The sequence below is a fragment of the Vombatus ursinus genome, unplaced genomic scaffold (assembly GCF_900497805.2).
Source record: "Vombatus ursinus unplaced genomic scaffold, bare-nosed wombat genome assembly UNPS02014959.1, whole genome shotgun sequence".
NCBI classification, from domain to species: Eukaryota; Metazoa; Chordata; class Mammalia; order Diprotodontia; family Vombatidae; genus Vombatus; species Vombatus ursinus.
In genome coordinates, this window is record NW_020954737.1 from 11,375,212 (window position 1) to 11,392,435 (window position 17,224).

At 39.1% G+C, this 17,224-nt stretch overlaps 1 protein-coding gene across 3 annotated transcripts in view; it reads left to right on the forward strand.

Annotated features, from left to right (window-relative positions):
* EPHB1 (EPH receptor B1) overlaps window positions 1-17,224 on the forward strand; it is a 722,599-nt gene that overhangs the window by 623,739 nt on the left and 81,636 nt on the right. For all 3 annotated transcript variants that reach the window (XM_027845332.1, XM_027845333.1, XM_027845334.1), the window contains exon 10: window positions 10,634-10,756. In XM_027845332.1, coding sequence (XP_027701133.1) covers window positions 10,634-10,756 — 123 coding nt within the window. The remainder of the gene's footprint in view (window positions 1-10,633; window positions 10,757-17,224) is intronic.

Here is a 17,224-nt window from a genome sequence, read left to right on the forward strand (position 1 = left end):
GAGGGGGTGGGGAGTAATGTGTAAGAAGAGTAGAAAGGTGGGGAAGTTTTGAAGGGCTTTGAATGTCAAAGACAGGGTTTTATATTTGATTCTGGAAGGAATAGGGAGTCAGTGGAGTTTATGGAGTTGAAACGGGGAGTGACACGATCAGACTTGAATTTCAGGAAGGTCACTCTGGCAGCCAAATGGATGATGGACTGGAGTGGGGAGAGACTTGTGACAGGGAGGCCGACCAGCAGGTAGCGCAGTGTTCCAGGAGCGAGGTTCCTTACCAAGGCAGTGGTAGTGTCAGAGGAGAGAAGGGGCTATATGTGAAATATTTTATGAAGGTAGAATCACCAGGTATTAGCAAGAGATTGGATATGGGGAATGAGAGGGAACAGAGCTGAGGATCACACGTAGGTTGCAAGCCTGGGCGACTGAGAAGATGGTGACACCCTTAAGAGTAACAGGAAAGTTAGGAAGACAGAATGATATGGGGAAAAGATAAAAGAGTTCAGTTTTGGACATGTTGAGTTGTGGGGCATTCAGCTTGAGATTTTCAGGAGGCAGTTGGATGTAAGATTGGAGGTCAGTAGAGATGTTAAGATTTTTATGAGACCCTTCCTTTGTCCTTTCACAGTGAACATTTCCATATTCAGGGGCAGCAAGGTGGTACAGTGGATAGAGCACTGTCTCTGGAGTCAGGAGGACTCGAGTTCAAATCTGTCATCAGACACTTACTAGCTCTGTGACCCTGGGCAAGTCACTTAACCCAACTGCCTGTACCTCATTTCAATATCCAACACACATGTGTACATATGTGCATATTTGTATATACATGTAAATATGTGCATTATACATATATCTACATGTGTGTATATATACATATGAATATATATTAAACATTGCAGGAGGTAACAGTTCCCCCATGCTCTGCTTTGGTGAGACCACATCTATAGTATTAACTTTAATTCTAAATGGTTCTTATTTAGTGATGTGTGAACTTGGGGATTCACAAAGATAGTCCAGGCTTTTGTGCTAAAAATTCTTTAATGATGCCTTATGCAGTAAATAATTACAAACTGTGATGAGTACTGTGTTCAGTTACCCTGAGGAGTCATAAAATGTTTTTTGTTGCTGAAAGAAGTTCATGAAACAAAAATGTTGGAGACCACTTCTGTAGGCCATATGTTAAAAGACATAATAATAAAAGAATTCATGTCAAAGAAGGAAAGTAATAAAATAATAATAATCATAATCATAATAGATAGCATTTATATAGTGCTTTAAACTGCTTTACAAATATTGTCTCATTTGATCCTTATTAACCTCATTTAACAGTTTGGGAAAATGAGGCAGACAGCATTTAAGTGACTTGCCCAGGATCACACAGCTAGTGTCTGAGGCCAGATCTGAACTCAGACCATGCTGATTCCAGGCACAGCCCTCTATCAACTTAGTCACATAGTTCCCAAAATGCAGGCTATCAAGGGGGGTCTGGAAACCATATACTATGAGAAACAATTGAAAAATGAGATTTGGCTTTGAGAGAGAGAATGCCAAAGTTGTCTTTGTGTGTATAGAAGGGTAGGTAGCAAAATGATAACTGTCTTCAATAAGTGAAGAGACAACAGACTTGCTTTGTGGTGCTCCAGAGGATAGACTAACAAATGGAATGCTATGTCAGCTCAGTCTAAGCATGAACTTTTCATGGACAATAGTGAGCTCCCTGTCATTAAAGAAATTTAAGCAGAACCCAGGAGAGCATCTGTCAGGGATGCCATAGAAAGGAATCCAGAAATGGGTGAGAGATTGGACTAAATGACCTTTGAAATGCAGTATAGCAGATGGACCTGAAGTCAGGAATAAAAATAAGTGCGAAGTGCTTTACAAATATTATCTCATTTGGGGAAGGTAAGTAGTGCAGTGGATAGAGCATCAGCCTTGGAGTCAGAAGGAGTTGAGTTCAAATTTGGCCTCAGACACTCAACTCAAATCACTTAACCCTGGTTGCCTTAAAAAAAAAAAGTCATTTGATCCTCACAACAATCCTGGAAGGTAGGTGCTATTATTATCCTCATTTTACAGTTGAGGAAACTGAGGCAAACAGAGATTAAGTGACTTGACCAAGGCTACTCAGCTAGTAAGAGGAAGAAAGACCTGAGTTTGAATCCTGCTTCAGTCACATTCTGATTGTGTAGTCTCAATTTTCTCATCTGTAAAATGGGGACAAGATTAACACATAACCTTAAAAGGGTTGTTAAAAAGATTAAATGAGATAATAGATTAAAATAACTTCATAAACATTAAAGTTCTATGCCAATGTGAACTGTTATCATTTTTATTATTATTATTATTTTTAATTTTATAATCATGATGCCTTGATTCTAATTGTATGTAGACACTAGTACAGTGCATTAATGGACCTGAAATCAACTTGACATTGTGAATCTCAGTGGTGAAGACAAAGCACGTTCTTCCAGTGAAGGGAACAGGGCCCTGCCACTGTTTCCCCAAAGGCGCTGTTTGAGTAGCCTCATCTTACAGGTGACAGGAGGCTCAATAACAGTGAGGAAATCCCGGTGGAGAAGCAAGTGTGGAAACCTCTGCGAAGAAGGTGGCTGAGTTTACCATGAGGGCTTAATAAGTGTCAAATAAATATAAGCAGGCAGCACTAGAAAAGTGCCTAATGTGCTGGTTCTCAGCTAGATGCCTTCAGAGCCTGCATTCATTCTTTCAGGTTATTACCAGGTTGTCATTGCCGCTCCATCATAGATATTGCTACACTTGGCTTTCCTCCCAGAGCTCATCACCGGGATGTCCACACCACCTCCCGAGGAGATGCACATAAATGGTCCCTTTGATCCCTCCTTGGCACTGCCCTCTGCCTTCTACCAAGGGGACCACCTCTACCAGGGGTAGTTATTTGGGACCTTTGCAGCTCTTAAGTAGCATTGGCAACAAGAGAAAGCGAGTCAAAATCCTTTTCTTCCCCTCAGTTTGGAACCAAATCACATTCTGCAATAATAACTGCATCTATAAAGGACATTTCTCGAGGTTTTCCGGGAACATATCCTCAAAACACAATGAGACTTGGCAAAGGAAATAATGTCAGTTTAAATATCAGGTCCTCAAGTAAAATTACACAAAAAGGCCCCTTTCATGTTCACGGCTTCTGAAAACACCCTGGCCATGCACACCATTGGAGGAGGTATCTCCCTTCAGGTACCCAAAGTATTATAAGGCATGATGGGGTATGTAGCATCTAATCACCTTATACAAGAGATTAACGTACCACTTTAGAAAGGGTGGTATCTCAAATTAGATAACTGAGACTGGTAATTGGGTTTTGGTTTTTATTTGTTTTTTTTTTTTTTTTTTTTTTTGTTTTGGTTTTTTTTTTTTGTGACAAGGTATATCACCCAGGCCAAAAGTACAGTGGCCACTCCCATATCCAATTTCCCTACTGATAAGTGCAAGAGCTTTGACACGCTTTATTTCTGACCTAGAGGGTTAATCCACTGTAGGCACCTTGGTGTTCCCAAGAGGCTCACTATATTAGTGCCAATTTAGTCCAGTGCAGCTGAAGAACTCCCAAGCTCAAGAGATCCACCGGCTTTGACTTCTCAATAGCAGAGATTATAGGGGTACACTATCATGCCCAGAATGTGTCTGAGAATCTGAGGGAATTTTACTTTTTATAAAATTTTTCAGGAAAAATTGTCATGCTTTATTAAGATCTTCAGAGGTGGGACTCTGGCATGTTCTAGTTGTGTAGGTATGATTCTAAGCAGCCTTATGAGACTCTATGTTTCAGAAAAGGGGCTGACATGTTAGTAAAGGGAGTCTCCTCCTCTCTCCTCTGGCACTGCCCTTTATCAATGAAATTATCAGTCCAGTTCTTTATATCTATTTTTTTTCTTTCTCACTGATTCAATTGAGCGATGAGCTTTCCAATACAGATAATCCAATGGATTTGTGCTTTCTTACTTTGTGCCACTATTGTTTATTTATTTTGAAGGGGAGGGGGCAGGTAGGAAAAGCAACATGGTAGACTGGATACAAGGCTGACTTTGGAGTCTGGAAGACATAAGTTAAATTCCTAACTTTGACACATCCTATGTGTGATGTTGGGCAAATGGTTTAAGCCCATGGGCTAGTCTCTAAGAGCATAAACTACAGAGTAGTTTGCTCCTTTGTATCAGTGAAGGAAGCTCCCATACCAGGAGTTCTCTACACCATTGGGATCCCAGGATTCTTGTCTATGCCCTCCCATAAAATCCTCCATATATTTTACTCAAAGCACTGAAGGTCTTCTGAAGTGAGGTAGCACAACTAGGTGGTGCCATAGTGCACAGAGCGCTGTGCCTGGAGTCAGGAAGACCTGAGTTCAACTGTGGCCAGATACTTCCTAGCTATGTGATCCTGGGCAAGTCACTTAACCTCTATTAGTCTCAGTTTCCTAAACTGTAAAGTGGAGATGATAATAGTACCTACCTCTCAGGGTTATTGTGAGGATCAAATGAAATATTTGTAAACCACTTAGCACAGTGCCTGACATACATTAGGCATTTAAAAAATGCTTGTTTCCTTCCTTCTGTGAGGTCTTTTAATATATATATATATGTATATGTTTATGTACATATATGCACATGTATATGTACATATATAATACAATAATACATTGTTAATATATTTATGTATATTTGAATATATTTAATATATTGATCATTTTCAGATGATACGTTTCTACAATGGTATCCTCTTCTAATGAGAAAATGCACAAGTGCTTAGGTGGTGCAGGGGATAGGGCTCTGGGCCTGGAGTCAGGAAGACCTGAGTTCAAATCTAGCTTCAGACACTATCTGTGTGACCCTGGGCAAGTCACTTAACTTCTGTTTGTCTCAGTTTCCTCAATTACAAAATGGTGATAATAATAACCCTTACCTCCCAGGGTTGTTGTGAGGATCAAATGACATAATAATTGTAAAGTACCAGGCACACAGTAGGTGCTTAGTGAGTGTTATCTGATATTATCCTTATTATTTCAAAGGGTAACAAAGTTGTGCAATGCTATTAAAATAACGACACTCAAAGCAAACAAAAAGTCCAAGCCTTTCTGTTAAGAAAAAAAAAATCCAGTTTTCAAATCGTTCATTCCCCCCATGATGTAAATGGCTGTTTACCTAAGGCATTACCTTCCCTAAAGGCATTGGCATTTTGATAACTTTAGGAGAAATGAATGAATCTCTAATAGCACAGTTTCAGGGAATCAGCTTGTATGGCGGCTGGGAGCTTGGTGGGAGAAGGTGTGTTCCTTGGAACCCCTGATATCAAACCATATGGACAATTGTCACGTATCTGCTTAGAACGACAAACCTCTGGGGAATACTATGCTTTCGGAGCTGCAAAGGACCGGAGGAAGGCTCTTTTTTCCAGCTTCAGCATTTTCCTACTGTAAACCTTCTCCATGCCTAAAATCAGCTCTATTTTCCATCCTTCCCCTAATGCCTACTATACCCTGAAAACTTGGCACTTTCTTTTTAACTACAGCCAGGTTTGCAAATATGTCTTAATCATTGAAAAACTCATAAGAAATTTGCCAGACCTTGCCACTTTTACTCAAGTTACACTCATTTTATTCTGTAGTGAAAAAGACATGGAGAGTCCTTAGGGCAAGCTCTGGAAGGCCTTACTCACCTAGAAAGGTTTTAGGTACAAGCTGAGTAATGGACTGATATGGACTGGCTTTTCAATAGATTTCTTGGCCATAGCCACAGTTAAAGGGGCAGTGACTTATAATTGGTGAAAAAAGCTTTGGAGGTCTTCAAATCCAAAAGCATCATTTTAGGGATGAGGAAACTGAGGTCCAAAGAGGTAACTTGCCTAGAGTTACACAACTAAGAATTATCTGAGGCAGAATATGAACGAATTAGTGGGCCTGGGCCAGAAAGCTCTCCTTCAGTGTGGGAAGGCTTCAGAATCCCACCTCAGCAATTCTACAGGAAGAGTGTAAGCTCCCTGGGAGAAGTGATTGTTCATTCTTTGTATTTAATATCCTTAGCATCTAACATGGTGCCTGCCATGGAGTAGACTCTTAATAAAGGCTTGCTGATTGATTGAGCCATTGATTCATCATTAGTGTGCTCCAAGTGGCTTACATGCTGGCCTCTTTTTCAATAGGGTACATTTGTTCTCAAAAGGAAAGTTATAGTGATGGAGCCCCAAAAGAACTGGCTCATGGCAGGGTGAGGGAATGGAAGTCAGTTTGCCATGCTAGGTGGGGCTTGTGGCCTACTGTGGAAAGGAAGCAGCGCTCAATTTTGATGCCCTGGGACTAATTCCCCCCTCACTCCAACCTAATTACTACTCTGAATTGCAGTTTGGCTAGAGGATCAAAAGGTGATCCTTTTGATTTTTGTAAGCTAAGACCCAGGGGACAGCTAGGTGGCACAGAGGACAGAGTATCAGCCCTGAAGTCAGGAGTACCTGAGTTCAAATCCAGCCTCTGACCAAACACTTGACACTTACTAGCTGTGTGACCCTGGGCAAGTCATTTAACCCCAATTGCCTAAAAATAAATAAGTAAATAATAAAAACATAAGCTAAGACCCTAACCTGGTCTTTGAAATTCAGGTTAGGATATCAGTCACACTTGTGAAATTATTTTTAGGGTAATTAATATGTATAACATTATAGTTATTGCAAAATTTCATGAGAATTGCAAGTGGAAAAAAAACAAAACTAATTTTACATTCCTTGTGGGATGCCCTGGAAATCATAAAGCTTCTACCTACAGTACTTTTGCAGAAATGGAAGATCAAACTAGTCTCTGAATTTCTAAATGATCCCAAACTAGGAACTATTTTTCTGAATCATGTTTACAGATGTTCTGCTCCAACTGCTTCTACAGATGATTGGAATTCCTCATTTACTGCAGGATGATTCATTGCCCTAAATGCCACTTTCCTGATAATTAAAAATTATTCCCTCATAAGTGCAAGGAGAAACAGGCCAGCACAGTGTACTAGCTTATGGAAAAGGCATAAAAAAAGGATGCCAAATACAAATAACCTGTTCAGCCTTGCCAAGCTTTTCTTATCTTCTGGGACTGGAAGATATCCAGATAAAGTGCCTGAGAAAGAACTGAAAAAAGGTGTCATTCAGAAATGAGTGGGCCAAATTGCTTTATTTAGTATATGAGGTTTCCCTGCCATTAGTCAGATGAATTGTTTTTGGTCCATTTTTCTAAGCCCATATTAGCAGCCTCAATTCAGGGGAAAAGCCTTAATTTGGGGGAGACTTTTTTTTCAGTTTTATAATCTTCTTTCCCTCACTTCAATAGCAGTACCAAGCTGCCTAGGGGAGACCCAAATATCAGTGCTTGAATTTCCATAGACCATGTATTTGGGCTGCTTTGAACTTCACCTCCCATAAAATGAATTATAATTTAACACAAGCGTTCCATGCATCTTCTCTGCTTCTCTCTCTCTCTCTCTCTCTCTCTCTCTCTCTCTCTCTCTCTCTCTCTCTCTCTCTCTCTCTCATTAAAGTCCTGAGAGACATCACGAAATAGTAAATAGAGAGCTGGCCTCAAAGCCAGAAAGACCTAGGGTCAAGGACAACCTTGTGCAATTCACTTAACCTCCCAGTGTCCTAGGCAATTCTCTTAAAACTGTAAAATGCAGAGTAGGCGCAAGCTGGTGTTAGTAAAGGGAATTTACTCACCTGAGAGTTCCCTTTGCCAAAGAAATTGCAGATCCAGGCCATGTGTGAAAGGCCTTCTTGTGAAATAAAGTCCCCTTCCCCAATAGCCACACATATATACATTGCTGGCCTTACTTGTGAACTTGCTTCTGGAAAGCTATTCTCTGTGAATAAAGTGCTTCCCTTTTCAAATACCACGAAGTCTTTCTGGTATTCTGAGGCATTTGGTAAATTGCACTTTGGGTGCACTCAGAGGTACATTTGTGGCCTAAAGGAATTCACCAACTTTCAAAAGATGAACGATTTCTCCCTAGAGAATAGATTTCCTCCTGATCTGATTGGGGCCAATGACTATAAACCTCATTAACTCAGAATTCTTTCCCATCTATCTTTAAATAGATTTTTTTTTGTAACCTTTCATTATAGTACATTCTGGGCAGTTTAATTTTGTTGAACGAATTCCTATTTGAGAGTTTAGAATGTTTCATTTATAAGCATTGAGTCTCAAACACCAAAATAGTCATTTAAAAAGCAATTAACAAGCACCTAGCTAACTGATCTCTCTTCCCACTCATTCACCTTCCCCAGACATTTCTTGAAGCAAGTAGTTCCTTAAACACTAGAGGACTAGGAACATGAGCCCTCTGGGTGCTTAAAAGCTCTTGTTCATTTTGCACTTCAAATAAGTCTCCAGAAAGAGATTGATTTGGGTCCTACCGACCCTTCCAGACCAGTTTTATCCACCCTCACCTGCTCTTTTGTCATAGTGTGCTACGGTTACACACCAAGAACGTCAATTCCTCTCCAATGGTACAGTGCACTGAGAAGATAAAAGAGTGTGGTCCATGAGCAGCCTTCATCTTTCCCTGCTCCTTTCTTGTCATCTGTTAAAATGCAGTGACAATTCTGGGGAAGGGAATACTTACATTAGAAACAAGATGATCTATCCATTTCCTTTGTTCTCATATCAATGATCAAGTTCCCATTTCAATATCATTCAGATTTTTACAAACTAATTTTTGAATGATGTGAAAATATTATCTCTGGAAGACAATGTTATCCAGAATGGTTGTTTTTTTGTTTGTTTGTTTGTTTTTGGTTTTTTTTAGGCAAATGGGGTTAAGTGACTTGCCCAGGGTCACACAGCTAGTAAGTGTCAACTGTCTAGTCTGAGACTGGATTTGAACTCAGGTCCTCCTGACTTCAGGGCCTGTGCTCTATCTGTGCGCCACCTAGCTGCCCCCAGAATGGTTGTTGTTGGAGGTTTTGCATTTTTTCTTTTTGTGACTGGTGTTTGAATAATTCAGATTTCAGTGAGATTTAATATGTATGAATGGTCTGGCTAGTTCTCTCAAATTCTTTACTAATATACTTTCCTCTTCTGATTTGTCCCAATTAGTTTCTTCCTCCCTCCCTTCCTTCATTTCTTCCTTCTAACTATCTGCAGGGAACCAGGGGAAGAGAGAAGGAACCACTGTCTTCCATTCTAGAAATCGAACCCTGGTCTTCTAAGACAGATGATATAGCTTGTATAACAAATGTGGTATCAATTAAATAGGAATTATGAAACTACCAAAATAGTTCTTCTTGCTATGTTATATATGAAGGATGAAAAAGTCAACAAAGCATAGAACATTGGGGTAGAAAGCAATCTGAAGAGACTTCAAATAAAATTCACTCTCTTCTGTTCTCATTTGCCGTATCATGAATTTAGTTTTATATTAGTCCCTTACTAACCCCCTTTAAACTGACCTGACCTGGAGACAACCAGAGCTGAACATTTTTTAAAAGGCACTATTTAAAGAATAGTGCTTTCCCCTCCAACCATAACCTCACCACCGAAAAAGTATACACTCTGTTCATACCTCTTCTAATGACGTTTCAGGAATTTTGAAAAATTACAGTTGTGAATGAAACCATTTATTTCTTGGGTTCCATTTACTTTTTTGTCCTCTTTCTTCCACTTTTGAATGTATCTTTCCTGCAATGACAATTCTCTATTTTCTTCCTGTGCACACCTATTTATCTTGCCACCGTATCTATCGGTGACACAGTCTATATTCTTTTATCTATTTCTCTTTCACTATTTTATTCCTTTTTTTAATATACTTTTGTGTATCTGAAGGAAGGGGCTTCAATTACCATTTTTCTTTCACTATATCTAATGGTTTTTTTTTCCCCTTTATAGAATTTGTTCTCTTTTTCTATTAGTGGTTTTTAAGACTTTCTGGTCACTTTCTTCTCTTCTTTTTTTTCTGGCACTTCCATCTTGCTGGTTTTCTAATAGCAATTTCTTTTTTTGATCCGTCCCCATCCTTTTTTCAGTCCTGGACCAGAAACAGTCAGTTATAACCTTAACAGTGGCCTCCACTCAGGAAAGTTGTCAAGTTGATAAATATTGATATCTACCCTACCATTTTCCCACCACTTTTCTGCTAATGCATTTGGCGTGGCATCAATCACCTTCCTGGCTTCTGTGAGCAACTCGATGTGGGGGACTGGTCCCAATCTGTCACTTATAAGTAATCTGCTCTACAGTTCAAGAAGAGCTTGAGAAGAGAAGAAAATATGGAGGAGAAGTAGAGGACAGAGAAGCAAGAGCAGTCAATCGATTAATAAAGATTTATTAAGCACCTACTATGTGCCAGGCAAGGTGCTAAGTGGTGGGGATACAAATACCAATAAAAAAGACAGTGCCTGCCCTCCGGGAACTTCCAATCTAATTCAAGGAGCTTACAGACAACCTGGAAAGGTTGAGTGGGACGGGAGATGGGGAGGCCAGATAAGACGAGAGAAGAAATTAAAATGATTATTTGGAAAATTGTATACGGAAGGGACCAATCGAAGAACAGACATAGTATATAGCCCTAGTATCTTCTGAAGTGTTCATAATACAAAGCATTTCCTCTTTGGGTTGTTAACCCTCCTTATCTCCTCTAACAAGGCTCCCCAGGAATGAAGATCTACATCGATCCCTTCACTTATGAGGATCCCAATGAAGCTGTCCGGGAGTTTGCCAAGGAAATCGATGTGTCTTTTGTGAAAATTGAAGAGGTCATTGGAGCAGGTATGGTTCTCTCTCCCTCTCTTTTTTCATCCTCTCTGTCTTACACCTCTTCTCAATTGTTCCAAGTATTCTTAACCACAAAAAGAACAATCATCTAGGGGAATAACCCTGAATTTTGTACCTATGTATGTGATGGAGAATTAAATGACTGGGATTCATTTGTGAATCTTTGAAACTGTGCTGACTGTCCTGCAAGTGATTCAATCACTATCTAGAAAATAAAGACTTCTAAGGAATTCATTAAAACTCTGGTGAGGGTAGGGAAGAAATAGGTAGGTCAGTGATTTACCTCAAGAGAAAATTTGAATTTTTAGGCCAGTGGACTCAGGACCTGATTCATCTCATATACTTCCCCAATGGACTTAGCCTAAGATTTCACCCTTAAATTTCCTGCTTCCCTTTTCTCACACAAACTGCAATTGTATTTGGTGACAAATCCAAATGTAGAGCTCAGAACACTTTCTCCCTCTCCTTTATTCCTTCACACATATTTGTTAGAAAGTGTGACCAATAAAATGTCCTCTCTCACTCTGGGGAATTGTGTCCCATCTTACTGATTGGAAGTATAGATAGCCTAGAATGGCCTGAAATGTTCTCAGGAAATCAGACTGAGCTCCTACACTATCTTTTTATTTAATCCAAAGAAGTCTAGCTAATTTTGGACACAGGCTCAAACTTTATTTCCACTACTTTTTAGTAATCAATTTTCTTCTGACTGCTCCTATATCTGCATCCAATGGTGTCTCCTTTGTCTTCTTTTCTTCATTTATTTTTCTTCCATACTCTTTTTCATCTTCTCTTTTTATGTTAGTTCTATTCTGCTGAGTTGTTTTCCAGCATCTTTGAAAATCTATCCACTTTTATGTCTTTTCCAGTTCTAAGACCTACAAGCATTGTCTTTTCCTCATTATTAACAGGGGGAAATACATGGATTTGCATCTCTTTATACAATTTGAGCACAGGAAACTATTTAATCAAACTACTGCATGGGCAGCAACTCTTTATGTTATCTTACAGAAGAATGATAGCAACATTACATCCATCGCCTCAGTTAATACACTATGAGATCAAACAGCTGCCAGAGAAATTGAAAGTCACATTTGAAAACCTTATTAGACCACCCATTTTCATGCTCTAGGACTCAGACAAGCTTATGATTTCCTTCTTAATGAGTTAAGGCTTCACACTTCCATTGGTGCCCTACCTGGAGATGTTTGAAATCTCCCTATCATGAAATATAGTTTTGGTCCCATAAGACCACCTGGGATTTCTCAGAAGACTGGCCATACTCTGAGCCACATGAGTCTTTACATATCTCCCATTGACTTTCATTAAATATGTTACTGAACCAAGACTTTAACTTCTGTGCAGATAATTTTCTCTATCTCTTTAAACTCTGAAATATTTAAGAAGCAGGCTCTGGAAGGATGGTCTCCTGACAAATTGGATTATAGTGAGACACCTAGATTCCCCTTATAAATTTGAAAGACGAGGTTGTAAGATAGCTCTCGGTTCAGTCCCTTATTTCCCCATATTATTAATTGTTGTTATGACCACTCGGTAATGGCTTTAGTGATTTTAATGTTATTTATTTAATGTGCTCAGTGCAATGTGTTGTCAACCTGCATTTCATCACAGAAAGCACACATTAGTTCCTCTGCCTTTGTCAGATGAAGAGTAAAGATCCCTCTCGCTTTATGACCCCATCTGGGAGCTGCAATTTGGGGGCAAGCTCATGAAATGTTAGAGGTCCATAAAGCAACAATTGATGGAGCTCCTCCAACTTTCACCTCCCATTTCCATGCAGCATTTGTGGCCAAGACTAGCAATGCTTGTGTGCTCTGCGTGGATGAGGTCTGAGCCCATGTGTGAGTCACATGGTTTTGGTGGCTAGGTTCTTTAAAAGACCACATGGCACCCAGGACAACAGTCCTCTATAAATTTAACATTCGCTACCCCCTACTAATAAATTAGTTACCCACCTAACTCAGTAAACATCCTTGAGCCATTTTTTCCCCAATGATGTTCACTCAATTGGCCTAATTTTCCATAGTCCAGAAGTAAAGGAAGTAAAACTCTTGACTAGAAAACGGCTTTTCCTGGTTTTCTTTTCATAATTTTCTTCTCTGTTTTCCCTACTCAGTCTATTTCCCCTTTGCTTCTCTTCTTTTAACTCTACATTAAAAGAGCTTCCAGTAAAGTTTGTGTAGAGGGATAACAATTAAATAGATTGAGGAAAACATTATAGAGAGTGGTGAGGTTCCATTTTAGTCACCATGGATATTGAAGCTGGGAACACAACTGGGATCCAAGAAGCCACCAATTCTTCTGACATCTAATGGAAAGTGGTATATCATTAAAGGAAAACTCTGATGCGGTTAAAAAAGGTGGTTGGGGTTAGAGTGGATAGAAGGCCTACTCTGAGCCAGGAAGACCTTATTGCAGGGTCAAAGGCAAGTCTCCAAGCCTCTCACTGCCCCCAGCCCACTGCCCTCTGCCCAGCTAGTACACGGGAGTTGTCTATGTGTATCAACACAGGTAATTTTCATACCAGAAATCCTCTACTTTTATGAAATAATAAGTCAAGAGAGAGAAAGAAAAAGAGAGGAGGAGAAGGAGAAGAAGATGAAGGAGAAGGAGAAGAAGAAGAAGAAGAAGAAGCAGAAGAAGAAGAAGAGAATGAGGAGGAGGAGGAAGAAGAGGAGGAGTAGGAAGAAGAGGAGGAGGAGGAGGAAGAAGAAGAGAAGGAAGAGGAAAAAGAAAAGGAGAAAGAGGAGAAGAAAAAGGAGGGGGAGGGGAAGGAGGGAGAAGTGGAGAGAGAAGGTAGGTTGACTTTTATATTAACTTTTTACAATTTATGTTAATTTTTATAAAAGTTATTAGACAAAATAGGCAAGAATACAAATCATTATAACTTCAAGAGTAAGTACCACAGAGGACAGAGGATTAAGCAAACAAAAAGAGAACTTAGTATATGATGAATTATCATTTTAAGGAGGCTAGTGATGATCTAATCCCACTTCCAGAAGGGGATAGAAGAAAAGGAAATGGATTAAATGCATAGCAGGGAAGATTAAAGTGAGATATTAGGAAGAATTTCCTTCATTCATCAGGCCAGTCTCCATTGATTACCCATAGAAAGTTCAAGAAAAGTAGCAAGCAAAGTTCCTGAAACCAGGATCCTAGCTGGAGAAGACTGAAGTCACAATTAAGTAATTCTGCCATTTACTTATCTGTGTAACCTTGGGCAAGTCATTTCATCTCTCTAATTGTCCCTATTTTCTCATTTACAATATGGGGAGATTGGACTATGTGACCTCTAAGGTTCCTTTCTATTCCAAATTTGTGATCCTTGATAAATTATAATACATGACAATATATGATTAAGTGCAAGAAAGGAAAACACAGAAAATGCAAGAATTTCAGAATTTCAGAGCTGGAAGACACCTTTGTGGAGTCATTTTTCAATTGTGTCTGACTCTTCATAACCCCATTTGGAGTTTTCTTGGCAGTTTACCATTTCCTTCTCCAGCTCATTTTATGGATAAAGAAACTGAAGCTCTGAATGACTACTTGTTGGGAATGTTCAGAAGGAGGCTCGTTTTCAGGTAAGAACTGAAATAGAAGAGAGGATTCTGGAAAGATGGTAGAGTAGGTCAGAAAATTTCAAGCTCTCAAGATTTTCCTCCACTAAAGAAATAAAATAGCACCTCTGGGTGAACATAGAGCCATGTAAACAAATAAGAGTAGGAGCAGAAGAGGGTTTCTCCTGGGACAATTGGAGAAGATCTGAAGAAAAATCCTGGATGAGATTTCCTCCCTGTGAAGAGTAAACACCTCCATGCTAGGGTCCACTTCAACAACAAGGGGCAAGCTGCTTATACAACAATAGACAAGCCCTGGGGTTAGCTGGCTTAGGATGCTGCCTCAGCCCCAGCCACAGGAACTTTTACCCCTGGAGACAGACAGGAAGGGGAGTTGAGCATCTAACCTGGAGAAGATCTAGGGAACCTTTGCTGACAAGGAACGCCAGATCTAGCAGTGTTGCAGAGACATATCGAGGGCAAGAAGGAACCAGCACACGCCCAGTGAGTGAAGAAGCAGTGGGGTGGGGACGCTTCTGGTGTAGGCACTTACAGGAAGCTGGAGGTCTTGGTTTGAGTTCAAGGTCAGAAGGGTGAACTGAAGAAGATTCCCCCCCTCCCCCCACAAACCCCAGGTGTTTATAAAAACTAAATTATTACCAAAAAAATGCACAGACAGAGGAGAAAGATTGCAACCATGGAGAACTATTATGGGAATAAAGAAGATAAGGGTTTGTCTTCAGAGGAGGATACTGAAGCAAAGAAACCATGTTCTACCCCAAACAGTGATGTCAAAGGGTTGCCTGCCCAAAAAGAACTCATTGAAAAACTTAAAAAAAAAGACTTTAGGGGGCAGCTAGGTGCACAGTGGATAGAGTTCTGACCCGGAAGTCAGGAGGACCTGAGTTCAAATCCGGCCTCAGATCAAACACTTGACACTTACTAGCTGTGTGACCCTGGGCAAGTCACTTAACCCCAATTGCCTAAAAATGAAAAAAAAAAGACTTTAAAAATTAAATGAGAGAAACTTCAGAAAAACTAAAAAGAAAAATAAGAATAATACAAGACAAACAAGAAGATTATGAAAAGAAAGTAAACCAATTAGAAAAGGAGATCCATAATCTTAAGGCAGAAAATGACTCCTTGAAAATCAGAATTGGGTAAGGGGAAGCCAAGGAAATTATAAGAGATGAAGAAATAAAAAAAATATAAAGAATGAAAAAATAGAAGAATGTGAAACATCTCATAAGAAAAACGATGGATCTAGAGAACAGATCAAAAAGAGAAAACATAAGAATAATTCAGCTACCTGAAAGTTCTGATCAAAAAAAGAATCTTGATATAATAATACAAGAAATGATTAAAGAAAATTGTCCTGAAGAACAAGAGGGGAAAGCAGAAATAGAAAAATGACCACCTATGAGGAAAACTTACAGGAATATTATAGTCAAATTTCGAAACCTCCAGATCAAGGACAAAATACTATGAGCAACAGGAAAAAAAACAATTTATATACAGTGGTACCACAGTTAGAATCACACAAGACCTAGCAGGGGCAACACTAAAAGATCACCAGTCTTGGAACATTGTATATCAAAGAATGAAAGAATTGGGATCCTGGCCGAGAATATCATATCCAGCAAAGCTAAGCATAATTCTGAATGAAAACAAAATGGATGTTTGATCAATTGTCAGACTTTCAGGTCTTTGTTAAAAACAAAACAAAAATAAAAGCAAAAACAAAACAAAACACAACAACAACAACAGCAACAAAAAACCTTGAACTCAATAGAAGATTTAACATACCAGAACCAAGAGAAATATAAGGTACATACCAATGACCAATTACAAGGCACTAAATAAGGATAGAATATTTGCCTTTTATGTATGAAAAATGTAAAACCTACGTCTAAGATTGTTACTAGTAATTAGGTAACTTACAAGGAAGACTGGGGTAGACCTGAGTATGATATGAGTTCAAAAAGTAAAACTATTCAAGTAGAGCTAAAAGAGTAATTATCTTTTACAAATGAGGTGCAAGAGGAAGAACCAATACAGAGGAATTAGATTAGGGAGGGGGGCTGTTAGTTCTGTAAACCTACTCTCATCAGGAATGGGTTTAAGAGGCAGAAAATACATATACATTTAGAAGAGTATAAAAGACTTCCAAATTTAGAAAGAAATAAAACTCTAAGGGGATGGGGGGGGAGAGAATAAAGGAGGGATCTTTAGAAGGGAGTTATGGGAATAGGTGGGGACTATAGAAGGGGGTTTACGTTTAGGGCAATGGGTAGATAAGAAAGGGATTGCTGGAGTGGAGGTAGGTTAAGTAAAAGGAGGGTAAGGTAGCAGGTAGAAGTAAAGTAGAGGAGTTAGGAGAGAGAGGAAAAATAAAAAGATATGCACAAACATAAAACCAAAGATCAGGAGTAGAATCTGTTGGGGAAAGTATACACACACATACACACACACACACACACACACACACACATATATATGTATGGAGGTATGTATGTGTATATATGTATAAGTGTATGTATATATCAATACCTACACACATATATACATATATATGTATATATGTGTGTGTGTGTGCGTGTGTGTGTGTGTGTATCCAATACTCAACTGCTGCTTTGGGATGGTAGGTAAGGGGGAAGGAGGGGAAAAAGAATAAAGTAAAAAGTGTACAGCAGAGAGTAAAAGAAAACCTACACAAAAGCAAATAAAAGATGGACAACTTTCAACATAATGAACAGTATTTAATATACAGGCTTTCTTGAAATGAAAACTTATCACTATATAATTTGAAACTTCTATGTTCTGCTGTGCATAGAACATTTTTTGTTTTTTCTTACTTTATATTTAAATTTATAATGTTTATTTT